A 16,398-nucleotide genomic window follows, 5' to 3' on the forward strand; every position below is an offset into this window, starting at 1 on the left:
CATTTGTCATGCCATGCTTCGGGACCCAGCCGCCACCAGCACCAGCAGGGAGGGTGTTGGGAAGGAGCTTGTCCCATGGGCAGTGCGGGCTGTCACAAGCTCTGCGGTGTATTTGTCCCAGTTTGTATGGTCTGGAGCGGAGGTGCCTGGGCTGGCTGGACCCCTCTCTGGTTTGGCATCACTCTTCTGGTGTGATGGCGGATGGGCTGGGTGGGCACCAGGTCCTCCCTGGCCCATGGGACCTGCTGCCTGCACTGCGCTGGCTGGGCTTGATCATGCCTCATACCTGCAGCTCAGGGACTGCCTGCGTGTCCCCAGAGTGGTGCTGCTGGGTGAGGGGGCTGCTCTCAAAGGCAGCCCAGCACCTTTTGGTGGTAACTTGGAGGGCCAGGGCTGCCCTTGACGCTCCCCAGTGCTCCCTGCCTGCACCCAGCAGGTGCTGCCTGCACCTGCCAGATCTCCAGGAGCACAAGGGAGCTGACTCACCATCAGTCTCTCCATGTCTCTGACAGAAGCACGCCCGAGGCCAGGTCCTCTTTGACATGGTGTGTGAGCATCTCAACCTCCTGGAGAAGGACTACTTCGGCCTCACCTTCTGTGACTCAGACAGCCAGAAGGTGAGCACAGGGGGTCCCTCTGTGGCCGTTCCCTCCATGGTGGGGGGCCCCCCTGACCTGCTGTCTCCTTGTTGCAGAACTGGCTGGACCCCTCCAAGGAGATCAAGAAGCAGATCCGCAGTAAGTGCCCAGGGAAGGTCCATCCTTCCCAGCCCTGGGGCATCCTGCGGGGCTGCTGGATGGCTCGGCTGTGGCTGTCCTCCAGTGGGTCCCCTCACCACCTACCCTGGAGGGGACCTTTGGCAGCTGGCCTGGGGACAGTGATGCTGTTGCTTGTTCAGCTGCCTGTTACCCATTGCTCCTCCTATCATAACAGGTGTGGGGGGCAAAGGACCCCGTCTGTGCCACCAGAGAGCTGGCTGAGACTCTGAGCGCCATCCCCACCTGACCTGAGCAGGGAGGACAGGGATGGGAAAAAGAGTGGGGGGCTTGCTGGGACAGGTCCTGGGGTGCCTTTGCCCATCATGTTGCCTTGCTGGGGCAGCAGAAGGGCTGTTGCACAAGTTGTCGCCTTCTGGGACATTTGAGGCTTTTGCTGTGATTTTGGTAGTCATGCTGAGCTGATGGCCTCTGAAGTTGTGATGCTTTTCTCTCCCCAGGGGTTCGGGCAGAAATAACCAAATCATGCTGGTGTCCTGATGGCTGTTCTCGCAACAGCTTCTGGAGCCCCCTTGTCCCTGCCCTTTGCTGGGCTTGGGGAGAGTAGTGAGCCCCAGAGTGGATGCCTGGATGCTCCGGCATGCCTGCACGCAGCCAGCATGGATGCTGCCCTTACTGCTCTCTCCCTCCCTAGGTGGGCCCTGGAACTTCGCCTTCACTGTGAAGTTTTACCCTCCAGACCCTGCCCAGCTCACGGAGGACATCACAAGGTGAGGACCACCTCTCCGTGGGCACAGCTGCCGGGGCTGCTCCCAGGGGATCGGCTGGGAGTGTGTGGAGGGACGGGGCTCAGGCAGGATGTGGGCAGCTGGAGGATGTCTGGGGGCTCACTGCCCTCCCGCTGCATGTGGCATGTCTAAATCATGCAGAGTGGGGCCAGGAAGGTGGCTGTGGGAGGTGGCGGCCCCCACAGATTGCAGTGCAAAGTGGGGTGCACACTACCGCTTCCTGGGGAGCCCCAGCCTGCTCTGGAGGGCATGCGCCTCCAGCCCACTCTCACCCTCTACCCCCTCCTGCAGATACTACTTGTGCCTGCAGCTCCGTGCGGACATCATCACGGGGCGCCTGCCTTGCTCCTTTGTCACACATGCCCTGCTGGGCTCCTACGCCGTGCAGGCTGAGCTGGGTGACTACGATGCTGAGGAACACATGGGCAACTACGTCAGCGAGCTCCGCTTTGCCCCCAACCAGACACGGGAGCTGGAGGAGCGCATCATGGAGTTGCACAAGACCTACCGGTGAGCCCCAGGAGAGGACAGGCTGGTGGCGAGGAAGGCACCATACAGCTGGCCCACACCCACTGAGATGCCTGGCCACATGTCCCCCTCTCTGTCTCCCTGCAGGGGAATGACCCCCGGGGAAGCGGAGATCCACTTCCTGGAGAACGCCAAGAAGCTCTCCATGTATGGGGTGGACCTGCACCATGCCAAGGTACGGGGCCGTGGGGCTGCCAGAGTGATGGGCAGTGCCACCCCATCCTGCCCTGCTGCCTGCACACCCTTCCCTGCCCAGCCCCTTCCTCCCACGATGAAGGTTCAACAAGGACACAGTCCTTGGCAGCCAGCTCTGGGTGGCCCTGCGTTGGACCAGAGGACCTTCAGAGATCCAACCTCAACCAGTCTGTGATTCAGTGACCTCTCTGTCAGCTGGTCCCCCATAGCAGAGCACAGAGCAGGAGGGAGCACGGCACTGCTGGCTGGACTGGTTCTTTCTGGGCAGCTGAGCAGTCTCCTCCTGTCCCTCTTGCCTCCTCCAGGACTCGGAGGGCATTGACATCATGCTGGGCGTCTGTGCCAACGGCCTCCTCATCTACAGGGACCGGCTGAGGATCAACCGCTTCGCCTGGCCCAAGATCCTCAAAATTTCCTACAAGAGAAGCAACTTCTACATCAAGATCCGCCCGGGTGAGGTGGGTGCCATGCCCCAGTGCAGCCTCAGGGCACGGCAGGGTGCCTGCTCTGCTGGACTGGGGCTGCCTGGCAGGGAAGTTGTCACCTGGCTCCAGCTTCTGCCCCAAGGGTCCCAAGTTAATGACCACACTGGCCAAGAGAGCTCATCTCCTGTGGCATATGGAGGCTTTCAGAAAGTGCTTTCTTGTTTGTGCTCTCATTTTCTCACTGGCAGAGTGACTTCAGCAGGCTGAGGGCACGCCAGGCTCCTTTCCCCACTAGCCAGATGCCATGACCCCACTGGCGCAGGGAGGTTGCCCAGAAAGGGGGGTTGAGGGCCATTTTTGATGTGTCTTCCATGCTTCACAAAAAAAACATCAGGAGGCTTTTTTGTTTGTTTTCCAACTTTATTTTCACTCTTTTTCACTTCTATGTGCACTGATGGGAGAATGCATTTTCACCCATGTTTTCCAGCAGGCAGGAGGGCAAGGATAGTGCATCTAAAATGGAGAGTGATGCCCTCTTGCCAAAATGAGCTGTAAAAGGTTTTTGTTTCCTTAGGGAATTTATCTTGCACTGAAAAGCCATTTACAATTGAGGAAAGTGCTTAGGCCAAAAGTGTGGGGGTGTGATCCCACCACCCAGTGGGACTGGGCATGGACCTTTCCAGCACTGCATTGAAGAAGACTTTTTTTTGCATTGTTATGGCTCCTGCCAGGGGAACCTGGGCACCTTGGCAAGGCAGGTCCCATCCCATCATGTCCTCTAGGGCAGGATCTGCCTGTAACGGCATGTTTCTGTCTTCCCCAAGTATGAACAGTTTGAGAGCACCATTGGCTTCAAGCTGCCCAACCATCGCTCTGCCAAGCGTCTTTGGAAGGTCTGCATAGAGCATCACACCTTCTTCAGGTGAGGAGACCTTCTCCAGACCTTCTCCAGGCCTCCCTTCTTGGAGGCAGATATGCTCCTGCCTCTGCCGCAGTGGGTACACATGGGGGACAATGCCAGGGGGCACAGCTGGGGCTTGCTGACAGCACTCTACCTCTCTTGCCCCTAGGCTGGTGTCCCCGGAGCCACCCCCCAAGGGCTTCCTGGTGATGGGCTCCAAGTTTCGCTACAGCGGGCGGACACAGGCGCAGACACGGCAGGCCAGCGCCCTCATCGACCGCCCGGCTCCCTTCTTCGAGCGCTCCTCAAGCAAACGGTACACCATGTCTCGCAGCCTTGACGGAGGTATGCCCCAAATTGGGGAGGGGGAGGGAGATTGGTCCGCTGGCGGGAGCAAGGGGAATGCTGTTCGGCTCGTCTCTGCGAACCCACTTGGCAGGGCTACGGCAGCCATCAGGCTTCCTTCTGGAGGCTGTCCCCAACTGCATCCCCATGGCAGAGGGGTCTGTCCCCACCCAAAGTGATAGCTCAGACTGAGCATGAGCAGGGGCACATGGCAGGGCTGGGGTCGGGCAGCGTGGGGACAGGGCTCCCCCATCTCCCTGTGCTCTGGGACCCCTGGGGCCACCAGGAAGCGGCTCCTAAGCCTCCAGGTCTGAGCTGGCAGGGTGTGGGGCAGGGGGACTGGGGCTGGGGGTGGCAGGGCTGGGGTGACCCGTGCTCTCCCCCATGGGCAGAGTTCTCGCGCCCAGCCTCCGTCAGTGAAAACCATGACGCCGGGGCGGAGGGCGAGAAGCGAGATGAGGACGGTGAGTTTGGCAGCAGGAGACGGTCCGAGACGGAGGACGAGGAGGTGACCACCCCAACGAAAATAAAGGAGCTGAAGGTACAGATGAAGTGGGCAGAGGAGGGTGGAGGTGGAGGGGTAGGCTGGCTCACACCTGGAGAGGGCAGGCAGGGGACTGGGCACAGGCAGCAGGGCTGGGCTGCAGGCAGGAAGGGTCACCTCAGGGCATGGTCCCCTGCAGCCCTTTCTCCACCAGCTGTGCCCCAGGCTGGTGGGACCCTTGGGACATGGCTCTTGGCCTCACCGGTGGAAACAGGGCTGTCACAGGGGCTTGGCTCAACTCTGATTCCCCAGCACCCACCAGGTGGTCTCAAGGCTTGTCCCCAGGCAGGGCTGGACCTGGGAACAGCTCTGCTCCGGGACAGGGATGGGAATGGGGATGGGGACAGGCCAGGCACACCAGTGCCCACTCATGCCTGCCACTGCCCAGGCACAGCCCACCCACTCCCTGTCCCACCCCCTGGGCTGGCCCAGGGACACCCCAGCCCATTTCAGCCCCACTCTGTGAGGGGAGGGGGGGGGTCCAGTCCTTCTGCACCCTACCAGCCCACCAATTTAACTGTGATGTTTGTGACAAGTTCCCTCGACTGACCCTGCTGGTTACTTTTAACCCTCTCTTTGCTGCCAGCCGGAGCACGAAACAACCCCCAGGCACAAGCAGGAGGTATTCTCTCTCTGGAGTATCTTAGTCCTCATTGGTGCATCATATTGTCCATCCTTTCCAAAACAACACTGTGTGTCACCCTATTTACTGGAATACAAGATGCACCGGGGCGGGGGGTTGGATACTAGAGAAGCCCAATGAGCAGACAGCTGGGGATCTGCCCTAGCGTGCACACGGCATCTTCTATCCCACTAAGTAAGGTAGTCCTAATCATACGTGTGAGCAAGAGCCCTCCCAAGGTGCAACGGCCGGGCCGCCACGCCAAGTCCTTGGCCCGTTGGGAAAACCTGGCTTCTGCTCGTGTTACTGACTCCGCCATGTCCTCGCCTCGTGTCTACTCTCCATCCAGCCCTGCATCCCTAGCTCACCTGTGCAGGCTGGTCCCATCACTCCTGCTGGCGCCCCGACCCGTGCTCTGCTTTTGCCTAACCTGAACTGCCTCCCTCACCTGCCCTGCCCGGCGGCTCTGCTCTCCTGCAGCCCCCCTGCTCCCGCAGCATGGCTCCTCTCCGCAGAGAGCCGGGCTGGAGCTCCTCACAGCACTGCAGCTGCCGTCCAACCCTGCTGGGGGCAAATAAGTCTCTGAGCTGCCGTCAGTGCTTGCACAGCTGCCTGTGAGGGCAGGCACTGGCACCCAACCCCTGTGCCAGAGGGCAGCTGCCTGCACCTGCCCAGCCTGAGAGGGGGCTGTCACAGAGAAGAGGGAGGCTCTGCCATCCCCTGCACAAATTCCTGCGTCCGCGGTGGCTCCCCATTGGGAACAATTCATCCCAGCCTAAAATCCACGGCTGCTCCCTGGGAGTTTCCCCTCTGCTCACAGCAGGACGTAGATCCTCACTGGAGCTGCCGATGGGGGCAAACACGGCCAGGCAATGGGGTTTGCTGTGCTGGCACCACACAGCCCTCACTGTCCCACTCGGCAACGCAGGGCAGACCCCGCCGGGGTGGTCCCGGTCCCTCCCCTGCCCACCTCATTGCTTGCCCCACTGCATGTGCATGTGCTGCTGACCTGGCTCCTGGCACACCCTGAGCCCAGAGGTGGGCAAACCATGAAGCACTTCTCCACGGCTCAGACATGCGGGTCCACGGGGAGAGTTTTTTCATGAGTTACACTAGGCCTTCAGGATCTGGAAAATTTGGTAGGGTTTTTTGTGGGACTCTTTTGGGTCTCTGGGTTGTCACTGAGGAGAAATACCTGGGAGGTATTTTAGGTGACTCCTTTCGAACCTCAAAAGAGGTTTGAGCTTGGGTTTGAAGCAGAAGCCAGGGTTCTTGCTCTTGCTCTGAGCCAGTTTGCCCACCTCTGCGGCAGGACGAGGGGAGCCACCCTGGTACCTGAACCGTCACAAAACAATGCTCTAAAGCCTAAACCCCACCTTGCACTTGAGCGCTCTGAGCTGTCCTCTCTCCACAGCAGGCCAGACCCCACCCCAGGCTGCCGTTGGGCCCAGGCTGGTCCATGGTGATCCAGGTTTGGATCCATGCTGACATCTCTGACCAGCCCTTGACCTCCTGCCCTTTGGCAGAAGCCCACTTTGAAGGAGCTCCATTGGAAACACCGGTTTCCTGCCCTGCTAGGACAGAGGCCCAGGCTCCCTTTGTGCCTGGCAGGAGAGAGCAGCAGAGGAGGCTGCTGGTATTTCCAATAAAGCCCTATCCCTTTCTGATCCCAAGGGAGAGCCCACTCTCTCCCTCCAGGTGGTTTAGCTTGTCCTCAACAGGCTGTGCTGGAGGTGCCAAAGGGGCATGCTTTGCCCTTCATGGAGGAAAGCCTACCACACATGTTTGGCCACATGCTGCCTTTTTGCTGCTCCCTGCAATGGTCTTAGTGAGAACTGCAGACCAGGGTGCTCTGACATGCTGTTCATTTGGCTCTTGAGACCCTAAAGTCAAGCCCAGTGTGAAGCAAATCCTCCCAGTGTCCCTGATCATCTCTTTTGCCTTGGCTGGTGCTTTAATCATAGTTATCTTCCTCTCTCCTTCCCCAAGTTTTTAGACAAGCCAGAAGATGTTTTGCTGAAGCATCAGGCCAGCATCAATGAGCTGAAACGGACCCTGAAGGAGCCCAACAGCAAGCTGGTTCACAGGGACCGGGACAGGAGGCTGCCTTCCTCACCAGCCTCTTCCTCACCCAAGCATGAGGATGAAACACCAAAGGGAACCCCAGAAAAGGCCAGCGAGGTTTGTTCTGCTGCTTCTCTTATGGAGGGGATCAGGTTGTTCATGGGGAAGTGTTCCTCACCTGTTGGGCTCTGGGTCTCTGCCTCCTGCACTACCCTGGGGGAGCATGGTGGAAATTATGTGGTGGGGACACAGGATGGAGGAAGGGGACCTTTGGCCAGGCCATTGTCTCTAAGTTTTGTAACGAGCTAACCATTTTCACACTGTTGGTAGTGATCTCCCCTTGTGCCCAGGCACTGCATGGGGTTGAACTTCTCATCCTTCTCTGGAGGGCTGTGTTTTGGGGGTACCTGAGAGTTGGGCTGTGGCTTTGTTGGTCCATGAGATGGGGCTTTCCTCATGCCTCGTACCAGCAGGGCTGCTGCGTGGCAGTGCCCAGTGCAGCTCTTGCCCAAGGGGTGTCCTCAGCAGAGCAGGACCAGGCACCTGTGCAAAGGTGCCCCACGGTGCTCTCAGCAGCTGGGACCTGGGTGGTGAGAGTAGGAAGAGAGGAGAGCGGTGCCACACTGGCATCCTGCACGCATGTCCTCCTCTCCTGGCATTTTGCCTGCTGGCTCTGCAGTGGGACCACAAGTGTGAAAGGAAGGCTCCTGGAGAGTTGGAATCGGGGGTGCCAGGGCATGCAGAGCACCTGGTGCTGCATGAGGGGCGCAGATGTGGCACAGCTGGGTGCTCTGTGGCGCTGTGTTCCTGGTTGCCAGCCTGGAAGCCCTCTCCCTGCCAGGGACCCTCCCTGTTTGCTCTCCCTTCTGCAGTGTTCTCTCCCCCACAGGGGCTCTGGAGCCAGTCCTGTGCCTGCTCCAGTGGGCATGGCTCTAGGCAGGGTGGACGCCACATGCAGGGCCCATTTTGCCTTGGCTCCCTCCCAGGACAGTCTTGCAGAGCAAGTGAGGGTATATGGGGCTGGGCTGCGAGGAGGGCATGGGGTGCTGTGCGGCAGCTGGGCCAAGGGCTCTCTGGGGGGATTTGTGATGTGCACGTGCACCTGTTGGTCCCCAGCACTGACCAGAGACCTGGGGCTGCAGGGTGACCCTGGCAGAGGTGAGCTCACAGCCCCTCATCAAAGCACTGAACTGGGAAGAGGAAGGAGGGACTTCACCCCACATCACTTTTACAAGCAAATATATTAAGTGCAGAGATGTAAATGGAGCATCCAGAGCTGGCATAGCTGTGACCTCTGTTCATCCATCCATCTACTCATACACCCACCTACCCACCATTTGTTCCTTCATTCCTTCTCATGTGCTCTCTCTCTCTCTGTCTTTCTGTCTGTCTCTCTCTCTCTCTTTCCCCATGGGTGCTGGGGTTTCCATGCTGGCACAGATGATGGAAGAGGACACCCCAGACGATTTTACATCTGAGCACGGAGCTTCCCTAAGCATGGAGTCTTTCACGCAGAAAAGCCTTGTCTCCTCTCCTGAGGTTGTCACCATCCTCTTTCTCTCCCCACCCCTCGCTCTCACAGTTTGCCCCCACCATGGGACCCTCCAGCCTGCCAAGATGGCTTCTGCCCTCTGAGCAGAGCTTGAGCCATTTGCTGGCCGCCCCAGGGTGGCTCCCCTCTCCAGTGATGGGCAGGATCCCTGGGCAGCCCCAGGACAGGGCTGGTGAAATCTGCTCCCCTGACTGTTTCTTCTGGGCTGTGAGACAGGGTCCTGGGAGAGACCTTCCAGTGGAGCCCTGCTGTGCACCCCCAGGGCTGGCTGTGCTCTGGGTGAGGGGGCCATGCTGGAGACCAGTGCTGGGGGTCCTGAGGCAGTGCTGACTCTGGCACAGGCACTTTGCGGGTGTCCGCTCCAGGTGCAAGCAGGCAGGCAGCTAGAAGCTGTCTTTAGCAATCCCTCGTGCTTTCCTTTCACTTTGGCTATGGTTACAGTTCCCCAGGCCCAGATACCCTGAAATAGGGCATATCTGGAGGCATCAGAAATGTTGAACTATGCCTGTGCAAAGCAGGGTCATGCTGCTTTTGATGTCCTTGTGCAGTACCCACAGGTGAGGAATGTAGGCTCTCGGCACTGCTTGCATGCAGGTTTTATCTCACGTGATGGTGGTTGTTTCCCAGGACAGCCAAGAGAACATACCACTGAGCAGAAGAAAACTGGTCTTTGAGACTTGATTCTGGTGTGGTAGGACCCAGCCATGCTCCAGTGTGCTGCCCAGTGGTGCTGGGCCTGAGGGAAGACAGCGGAGCAGGAGCAGCATCAGGCAGGGGAGCAGACAAGGCAGGGGCGGGGGTGACGCTGGTCCCGCTCTTGCTCCTTCAGCGCAGAAGCTGCCAGTGTTGGTGGACTGTGCTCTACCAGCACAGCTGGAGCCTGAACCTGGGCTGGCTGGAGCACGCATCCCCAGGAGGCAGTCTGGGTGTGAGTGAGGGCTTGGGCACAGCCTTGGGCTTCAACAAGGGTACAGGCATCTTCAGTGAAGCTTGGGCTGTGCAGCAGCATCTTCTGGTCCACGCTGGGACCCCCTACATGCCAGTATTTAGGAGCTGGTGGACAGAAACGGCGGAAGTGAGGTGCACACACATCTCTTGATTCAGAGAGTCTTCCCCTCCACCCTCCGGAGACCCTTGGGGTGCCAGGGGTGTGCTGGGGTGCAGGTGCTGAGGTGGCCTCGCTGGTGATTTCTCCCCAGGCATTAGTGGCTGAGACTCAGCAGCTGATATGTAAGAATTTGTCCTCTCCTGGCGTTTGGTTGCCATGAGGAATTTGTGACCCCAAGAGGGTGATGACATGAGGACAGCACATCTGTGGAGCTCTCATCACACTCAGCCAGAAAGTCACTCAGCGCTGAGGCTGGATTATCTGTCATCCCCAGCTAGATGCGTCTCCACCTTTTCCTCCATCCCTCAGTCCTCACTCCTGGAGGACCGGTATGCTGGGCTGGGGAGTGCTGGGAGTCTCTTCAGCTTTGGGTGACAAAGCAACCCAGTATCTCAGTGTCTCAGATTCATGCTCCTCTCCTTGTCGTGAGGCTCGTGCTTTCCTCTCAGGTGAGCTGGGTCTCCCTCAGGAGCAAAGAAAGCAAAGGGAGAAGCCTCCTACCTGCCCTGGGCTCTGTCCAAGTTTTGGGCCTTGTTGGCAGGGGCAGAAGGCTGTCTCTGCTCCATGCTGTTGTTTCTTTCCTTTCCATCAGCTTGCTTTCTCTTGTGATGTGTAGGCCACAGTGAGAATGGCCTTCCCAAATGCTCCTGTTCCCAGAGCAGATGCATTTGGGGGGGAGGGGGGGGCGGGAAGTGTGAAAGTAAATTATCCCCTGGGAAGTTAAGGTTGCTCTGTGGACAGATCCTTCCCAGCATCATCACTTCTTAGACTCAGCTCCTGCCTTGGCACTCACTCTGTCCTGCTAGCCTACTGACTTCCAAAGCTCCAGAAGTTCTCTTCTTTCCTGGAGGACATACCCAAGTATCCAGATATTTGTTCTGAACATCCCCGAGAGTCCTCAAGCTCTGGAGACACAAGGGCTGCCATGAGCTGTGGAACCAGAGCTGTGGCCGGAGCTGGCTTTGAGCCCTCTGGAGCAGAGTTCAGATCACACCACAGTAGTTGACTGTTCCCTTGGAGTGGGCTGTGCTCATCCCAACAAAGTTTGAGAAGGAAGCTGGTTTGGAAATAAATCTGGAGCTTTTGGGCTTTCTTTACTGGTTAAGAGGTGCTGCCATGGATGAACACATTGTTCCAGGCTTCAGAAGACTGGCTTTATGATCTACAACATCTATCTCAAGCCTTAGCTCAGAGAAGGAGCCTGAAGAAACTCATCATCTTTGTCCAGGGATCGTTTCCTCCAAAGGACTTTGATTTGCAGCCAGAGAAGGGGGATGAGAAGGCTTCGCTGAAGAGATTTGTATGTGTGCTCACAACCTGTCCATCCTTGCCTTATCTGCAGAAAGGGTTTAGCGATGAGACCACACTGCAGGAGCAGAAGAGAAGCTGCTGTACCCTCGGGAAAGTAAGCAGTCTTCTGGTTGAATTGCCCCCAAGCATCGCTACTGAACAGGAAGACTGGTGTTGAGGGAATGCCAGAGACCACCCCGGGCTTCCCAGCAGACCCAGTGCAGCTGCTGAGTTTGTGATAATGTTGCTTTCATGGGTCAAACCCAACTGTGAAAGACATAGGTGCAACCTGGAGCTCCTGGCAGTCACCGACTGCCTCTGTTGCAATTTCCATGGACTAGGAAGAAATAAAACCTGCATTGGAGGCAAGTGTGGAGGAAGGCACCTGGAGAGCAGACGGTGCTTGGGAGCACAGGGTAAAGGGATATTGGAGAGGCTTGTGCAAGCGATGCTGTAGGGAGCTGGCATGGGACAGGTCTCCTGAAGACCTGGCTCCTCCAGCGCAGAGGGCTGGCTGGCTGTGGCAGGGTGCAGATGCCATGGCAGAGTCCCTGGTAAGGAAGGATCTGTCTTCCATCTGTGGAGGAGTATGCCCTTACTGCCATGCTTGTGGCATGGCTTGCAATGCACGTGTGCCATCCTGGCAGTTGTCCTCGCAGTGCGAAGAGCCTGCACCCACTTCTGCCCTCAGGTGGCTCGGTGTTCCCGCAGGGGCCCGGTGGCAGGCCATAACCGCACACAGCCCCTGGGGTGCCTCCCCGCCAGGCACAGCCCTGCTGGCACTCCTTGGGGATTTTTGGGGGGCAGCCACACTTGTGCGAGAGCCAGGGGCAGGGCGGCAGGCATGAGGTCTGCTGCTTTCCTGGGTGCTGCCAGGGCAAGGCGTGGGGCACTGTGCCTAGGGAGCTTTGCTTTCTTTGGTACCTGGTAAAGAAGGCAGGAGCTGGGAGGTGACATTTTTCTGCCAGGGGCTTTCACCATTTTCTGATTCCCCTCCTTGTGGAAACCCTTCCACTAGTAATTGGTTTTTGTCCTTTCTCTCTCTCCTCTAATCTCACCTTCTTTTCCCTTCCCTCTCGCTCTGCTTCCCTCTGCCCCCCTGTCTGCCCTTATTCAATATCAGTTATCAGGTTTCCATTTCGAGTGCAACTGCTCCAGACATTCACCCAGACATCCCTGCATGGGGCATGGCTCATGTTTTCATGGATTATTTTTCCTAGTTTGAGCGGGGAGTGGGCAGCCAGTCTTCCCAGTCACTGGGGCTGGAGTGCATCCTGGTGCCACAGAGGGTCAGTCTTGCCCAGCCTGCAGAAGTGATGCTGGCTCTGCCCGCAGGCAGGTGCCGAGGCAACCTGTGTCATGGGCAGAGCCAGCCCCATGGTGAACTCCACAGGACCATGCCCGATGCCTGCAGCAATGCCCTTCATGCGTGTGCTGCCTACAGTAGGATGGCTGGGGATGCTGCTGGGCTTCCTCATCGGTGCAAATGTTTTCCTGCTGCTGTCTTCTCTTTCTACCTTCTGTTCCAGAAGCAATTGAATTTTAGCAGTGCTTTGTTCTTGACACTTGTGAAGTCTTTAGCTGTCTTGCAGGACAAACGTGAATGTACAAAGTGTACATAGTAACAGTAATCTGGCATCCTCCCCTGCACAGCAGCACAGATATACTGTGTGGTATATCACACACCCACTGTGTCCTTGCTGCAAGATGCTCCACAACCTTTGCTTGGTCCTTGCTGCAGTACCCATAGCTGTCTCAGTGGCCAAGCCTGTGGTATTCTTTTACATTTCACAGGTAACCTTTTACAGGTTATATTTTCTGAACTGCTTGGTTTCAGCATTGCTAGAAACCTCTGCTAAATAATTGCTTCTGATGAGATTTCCCTGGAGACCTGGAAAGAAAGAATGGACTTTGGAGTGAATCTGAGCAGCAGCATCTGGTAGGAAGGGGAAAGGGCCTTTCTGATGCCTAAGGTGGTTTCTTTTCCTGCTTATGTTCCTGGCAGTCTGACATAGTCTTAGGGCATGTGGATGAAGATGAGAGTGAAGCTACTCAAAACACCGTTGCCTACAATGAAATCTCACCCTTTGCTCATGGAGATTGCTAGAGCCAGCTAAAACCAGGAGTCAGATGGGGAGTCCCAGTTGGGTTTAACCAGCTGTGTTCCCCTGCCTCATGAGAGATGCCCTGATGGCTGTTAATGTGTCTGCTGGGAGCATTGCTCCTGCTTCTGTACTTCCAACAAAGCTGCAGATACTGCAGTTATGTCAGTGAGCCACTGCCCAGAGCAAAACATGATCCCTGGAGAGGCTAGAGGAGCTCAGTCCCCGTCATGGCATCACACCTCTTATTCTGTTCATCAGCAAGTTGCCAGGCTCTCTGTATAGACCCTGCCTCAACTCTTGCATGAATAATAATAATAATTTAGTCAGCCTTGTCCGAGGCAGATCAGCTTTCTGTTATTCATGACAACAGTCATCAGCAGTTAGGTAAAGTATGTTTGATGCTAACTCTTCTTGCTCCAATTGCAATGCAGGGCTCGGAGCATTGGGTATTTATAGAGAGAGAAACTCCTAGGCTGGAAGCGGTAGCTCTAAAGAAAGCTCTGGGAGTCAAGAAAGAAGAAGCACATGCAGGTACCTCAGAGGTGAAAATGAGTGCGAGTGTATCGAAAGTGGAGATGGCAGTAGGGAAAGCCAAGGAAGTGGCAGGCCAGGAAGAACCAGCAGATGCATCCCTGGATATCCGGACGAGAGCAAAAATGATCGCTAGTCCAGAGGATTTTGAGTCTGTCTGGGAGGATGAGATCTATGAGAAGGAAGCCAGGGGGGACCCCAGCCAGGAGGCAGAGCATCTGTCAGCTGAGAGTGCAGAGGAGCCCCAGGAGGAGGGCGAGGAAGCAACCACCAGAGAGCCAGGTCTGCCCAAGCCATGCCAGAAGCCTGAAGAGAGGCAGAGGGCCAAAATTTTGGGGCCAGAGCCTCCCCAGGGAGAAAGCGAGGTGGTCTCCAGGGAGTGTGCTTCTGCAGCCTCCAGGAAGCAGGAGGCCAGAGTGCTGGCGACAGCCACAGAGCTCATGAAAATTAAAGTGAAGGCTAGTGATGAGAGCTCAGAGACTTCTGCAACCCAGAGGATTATCTACTTAGGAGACCCAGAGGGAGAGGAGAAGGACAGTAAAACACACCTGCTCTCAGAGACTGGCTTGGAGGAGAGACCAGAAGCCACTGAGATCACATCCAGGGAGGGATCTGGGCACACGGCACCTGTGGCAGAAGGTTTCCAACCCTCTTCCTCAGCAAGCCAGCAGCACAGGGCATTGTCTGGAAAATCTGCTGAAGCACTGGAGCAGCAGGGGACAGGCTGTGATGGGACCAGCCTGGTGGAATGTCCTACCTTGGGGCAGGAGGAAGGGCTGCCTCTACAGCAAGAGAAAGCATCTGCTGGGCTGACAGGCTGCGAAGCACCTGAGGGAGGTGAAGCCCTGCCATGTTCCCAAGAGGTGGGACAAGAGGAAACAGATCTGCAAAGCCCAGTGGAAGGCTTGAAGCTGTGTGGCCTGGCAGGGGATGGCCGCAGGGCTGAGGAGCACAAAGGGAGCCCAGTACAGAGCCCGGACATCTGCATGGCAGTGGAAGGGCTCTCAGGAAGGACTGGAGCAGACGGCGACAAGGAGGGAAGTGCCAGAGTGGTTCTTCAGATGGAAGAGATAGAGACCAAGTCACCTCCATCAGTTGTGCCTCAGCAGGGCCACCCTCCCACCACCATGGGGTCAGAGGGGGATAAACCCAGCACTCCTGACCCTACACCCTTAACCCAGCAATCCAGCCCTGTCCCTGCAGAGCCAGTCTCTGGCACTGAGCCTGAGAGCAGAGACCTGTCCCAGGGCACCAGCCCTGTAAGAGGTGTGGGCATACCCAAGATTGTGAATCCCTCAGCAGAGGTGGAAAGCAAGGAGGCAAGCCCTGTAGTAGGCAAAGGAGCACCCAAGGACATGAGGCCTGTAGCAGAGGTGGCAATACCCAGTGGTGCCAGTCCTGAATCTGAAGAACAACCCCAAGACATGGGCTTTGCTACATATAAACCACACCAAGGTGCAAGTCCTGTTGGGGGAGGACCATCCGAAAACACAGGTGCTGCAGCAGAGCCGATCCAGGTCAGAGACCCGGCCATGGGGGGGGTGGCCCAGGACATGGGCCCTGTTGCAGCGAAGGCAACCCAGAGCAAAATCCCTGCCACAGAGGAGCTGCTTCAGGAGAAGCCCATGATAAAAGAGCTCTGCCAGGACATAGGGCCCACATCAGGGAAACTGACCAGAGATGAAGGCTGTGGGATGGAAAAATTGTCCGATGACAAAAGCCCTTACATGGAAGAGCTGCCTCCCAAGGCAGAAGAACCAAAACAACAGATTGAGGCCATAATAAGAGACCTGCCCCAAGAGGGTCCCATGGCTGAAGGGCTGCTCCACACTACAGATCCCGAAGTGCAAGAGCCACCTTGGGACTTGGAGTTTAATGTGGTACAAGATCTGCAGGGCCGGAGCCCTGCAGTAGGAGAAACCACCAGGGACAGTGACCTTGCCCCAGGGCAGCCACCGCAGGATAAGTCTCGTCCCAAAGAAGCTGCTGATGTTCTGCACTCCCACTCCACTGTAGCAGGATTGTGTCAAGGAAGCAAAACATACCGTCTCTCTACCTTGATCTATGAAGGCAGAGAAGAGCAGCAAGCGAGCAGTGGGACACATCAAATAGAGTCCGAGTTGTTGATATTTGTGGCTGGGAGGACAGGAGCTGTGTCCCAGGATCATGAAGATGTCACTGTGGCCCCAAGTAGCTGGCAGGACAGCGAGAGCTACAGGAAAACCTCAGTGGCCTCTAAGATTAAGATGTTCGAGCAAAGTGAGGCAGAGCGAAGGGCAGCCGAGGAGGGACAAGAGCGTGTGCCTGAAGCTGAGACATCAGCAAAAGCAAAGGGGAAGATGGGTCTGGCACAGGACATGCTTTTGAACACAGGCCTTGCCTCACCGCCGGCGATGCTAGTCACTCCGGTGGGACCTGCGTCCAGTGCAGGCTCCTTGGCCCTTGGGCAAGGAGCTGGTTCAGGAGACACCTCCCAGCCTCTCTCTCTGAAGAAAGATGTTTCTGTTGTCCTGGAGCACGAAGGAGAAGGCAGTGCTGACCTGGCTGGTGCTGACCTGGCCTCCCCCGACTCTGGCTGCGAACTCACACTGGCAGAAGCCGTGGTAACTCTTCCAATGAACTGTCCGGATGGAAAGTTCATGCGCATGTTGTGTGGCTCTTTATTACCATGTTCAGTGGCTCCT

General features: G+C 57.0%; 1 protein-coding gene across 13 annotated transcripts in view; it reads left to right on the forward strand.

The window, feature by feature from the left end:
• The window catches only part of EPB41L1 (erythrocyte membrane protein band 4.1 like 1), a 71,372-nt gene that overhangs the window by 42,996 nt on the left and 11,978 nt on the right, over positions 1 to 16,398 (forward strand). For 7 of the 13 annotated variants that reach the window (XM_049816195.1, XM_049816194.1, XM_049816200.1 and 4 more), the window contains exons 4-16: positions 513 to 617; positions 695 to 737; positions 1,411 to 1,486; positions 1,796 to 2,014; positions 2,120 to 2,207; positions 2,533 to 2,685; positions 3,477 to 3,574; positions 3,723 to 3,898; positions 4,291 to 4,439; positions 5,029 to 5,064; positions 7,054 to 7,245; positions 8,569 to 8,667; positions 13,615 to 16,317. In XM_049816195.1, the coding sequence (XP_049672152.1) occupies positions 513 to 617; positions 695 to 737; positions 1,411 to 1,486; positions 1,796 to 2,014; positions 2,120 to 2,207; positions 2,533 to 2,685; positions 3,477 to 3,574; positions 3,723 to 3,898; positions 4,291 to 4,439; positions 5,029 to 5,064; positions 7,054 to 7,245; positions 8,569 to 8,667; positions 13,615 to 16,317 (4,137 nt within the window). The remainder of the gene's footprint in view (positions 1 to 512; positions 618 to 694; positions 738 to 1,410; positions 1,487 to 1,795; positions 2,015 to 2,119; positions 2,208 to 2,532; positions 2,686 to 3,476; positions 3,575 to 3,722; positions 3,899 to 4,290; positions 4,440 to 5,028; positions 5,065 to 7,053; positions 7,246 to 8,568; positions 8,668 to 13,614; positions 16,318 to 16,398) is intronic. The other 6 variants (XM_049816203.1, XM_049816205.1, XM_049816204.1 and 3 more) reach the window with 4 other exon arrangements.

This window comes from Accipiter gentilis, chromosome 14 (genome assembly GCF_929443795.1).
Source record: "Accipiter gentilis chromosome 14, bAccGen1.1, whole genome shotgun sequence".
Classification (NCBI taxonomy): domain Eukaryota; kingdom Metazoa; phylum Chordata; class Aves; order Accipitriformes; family Accipitridae; genus Astur; species Astur gentilis.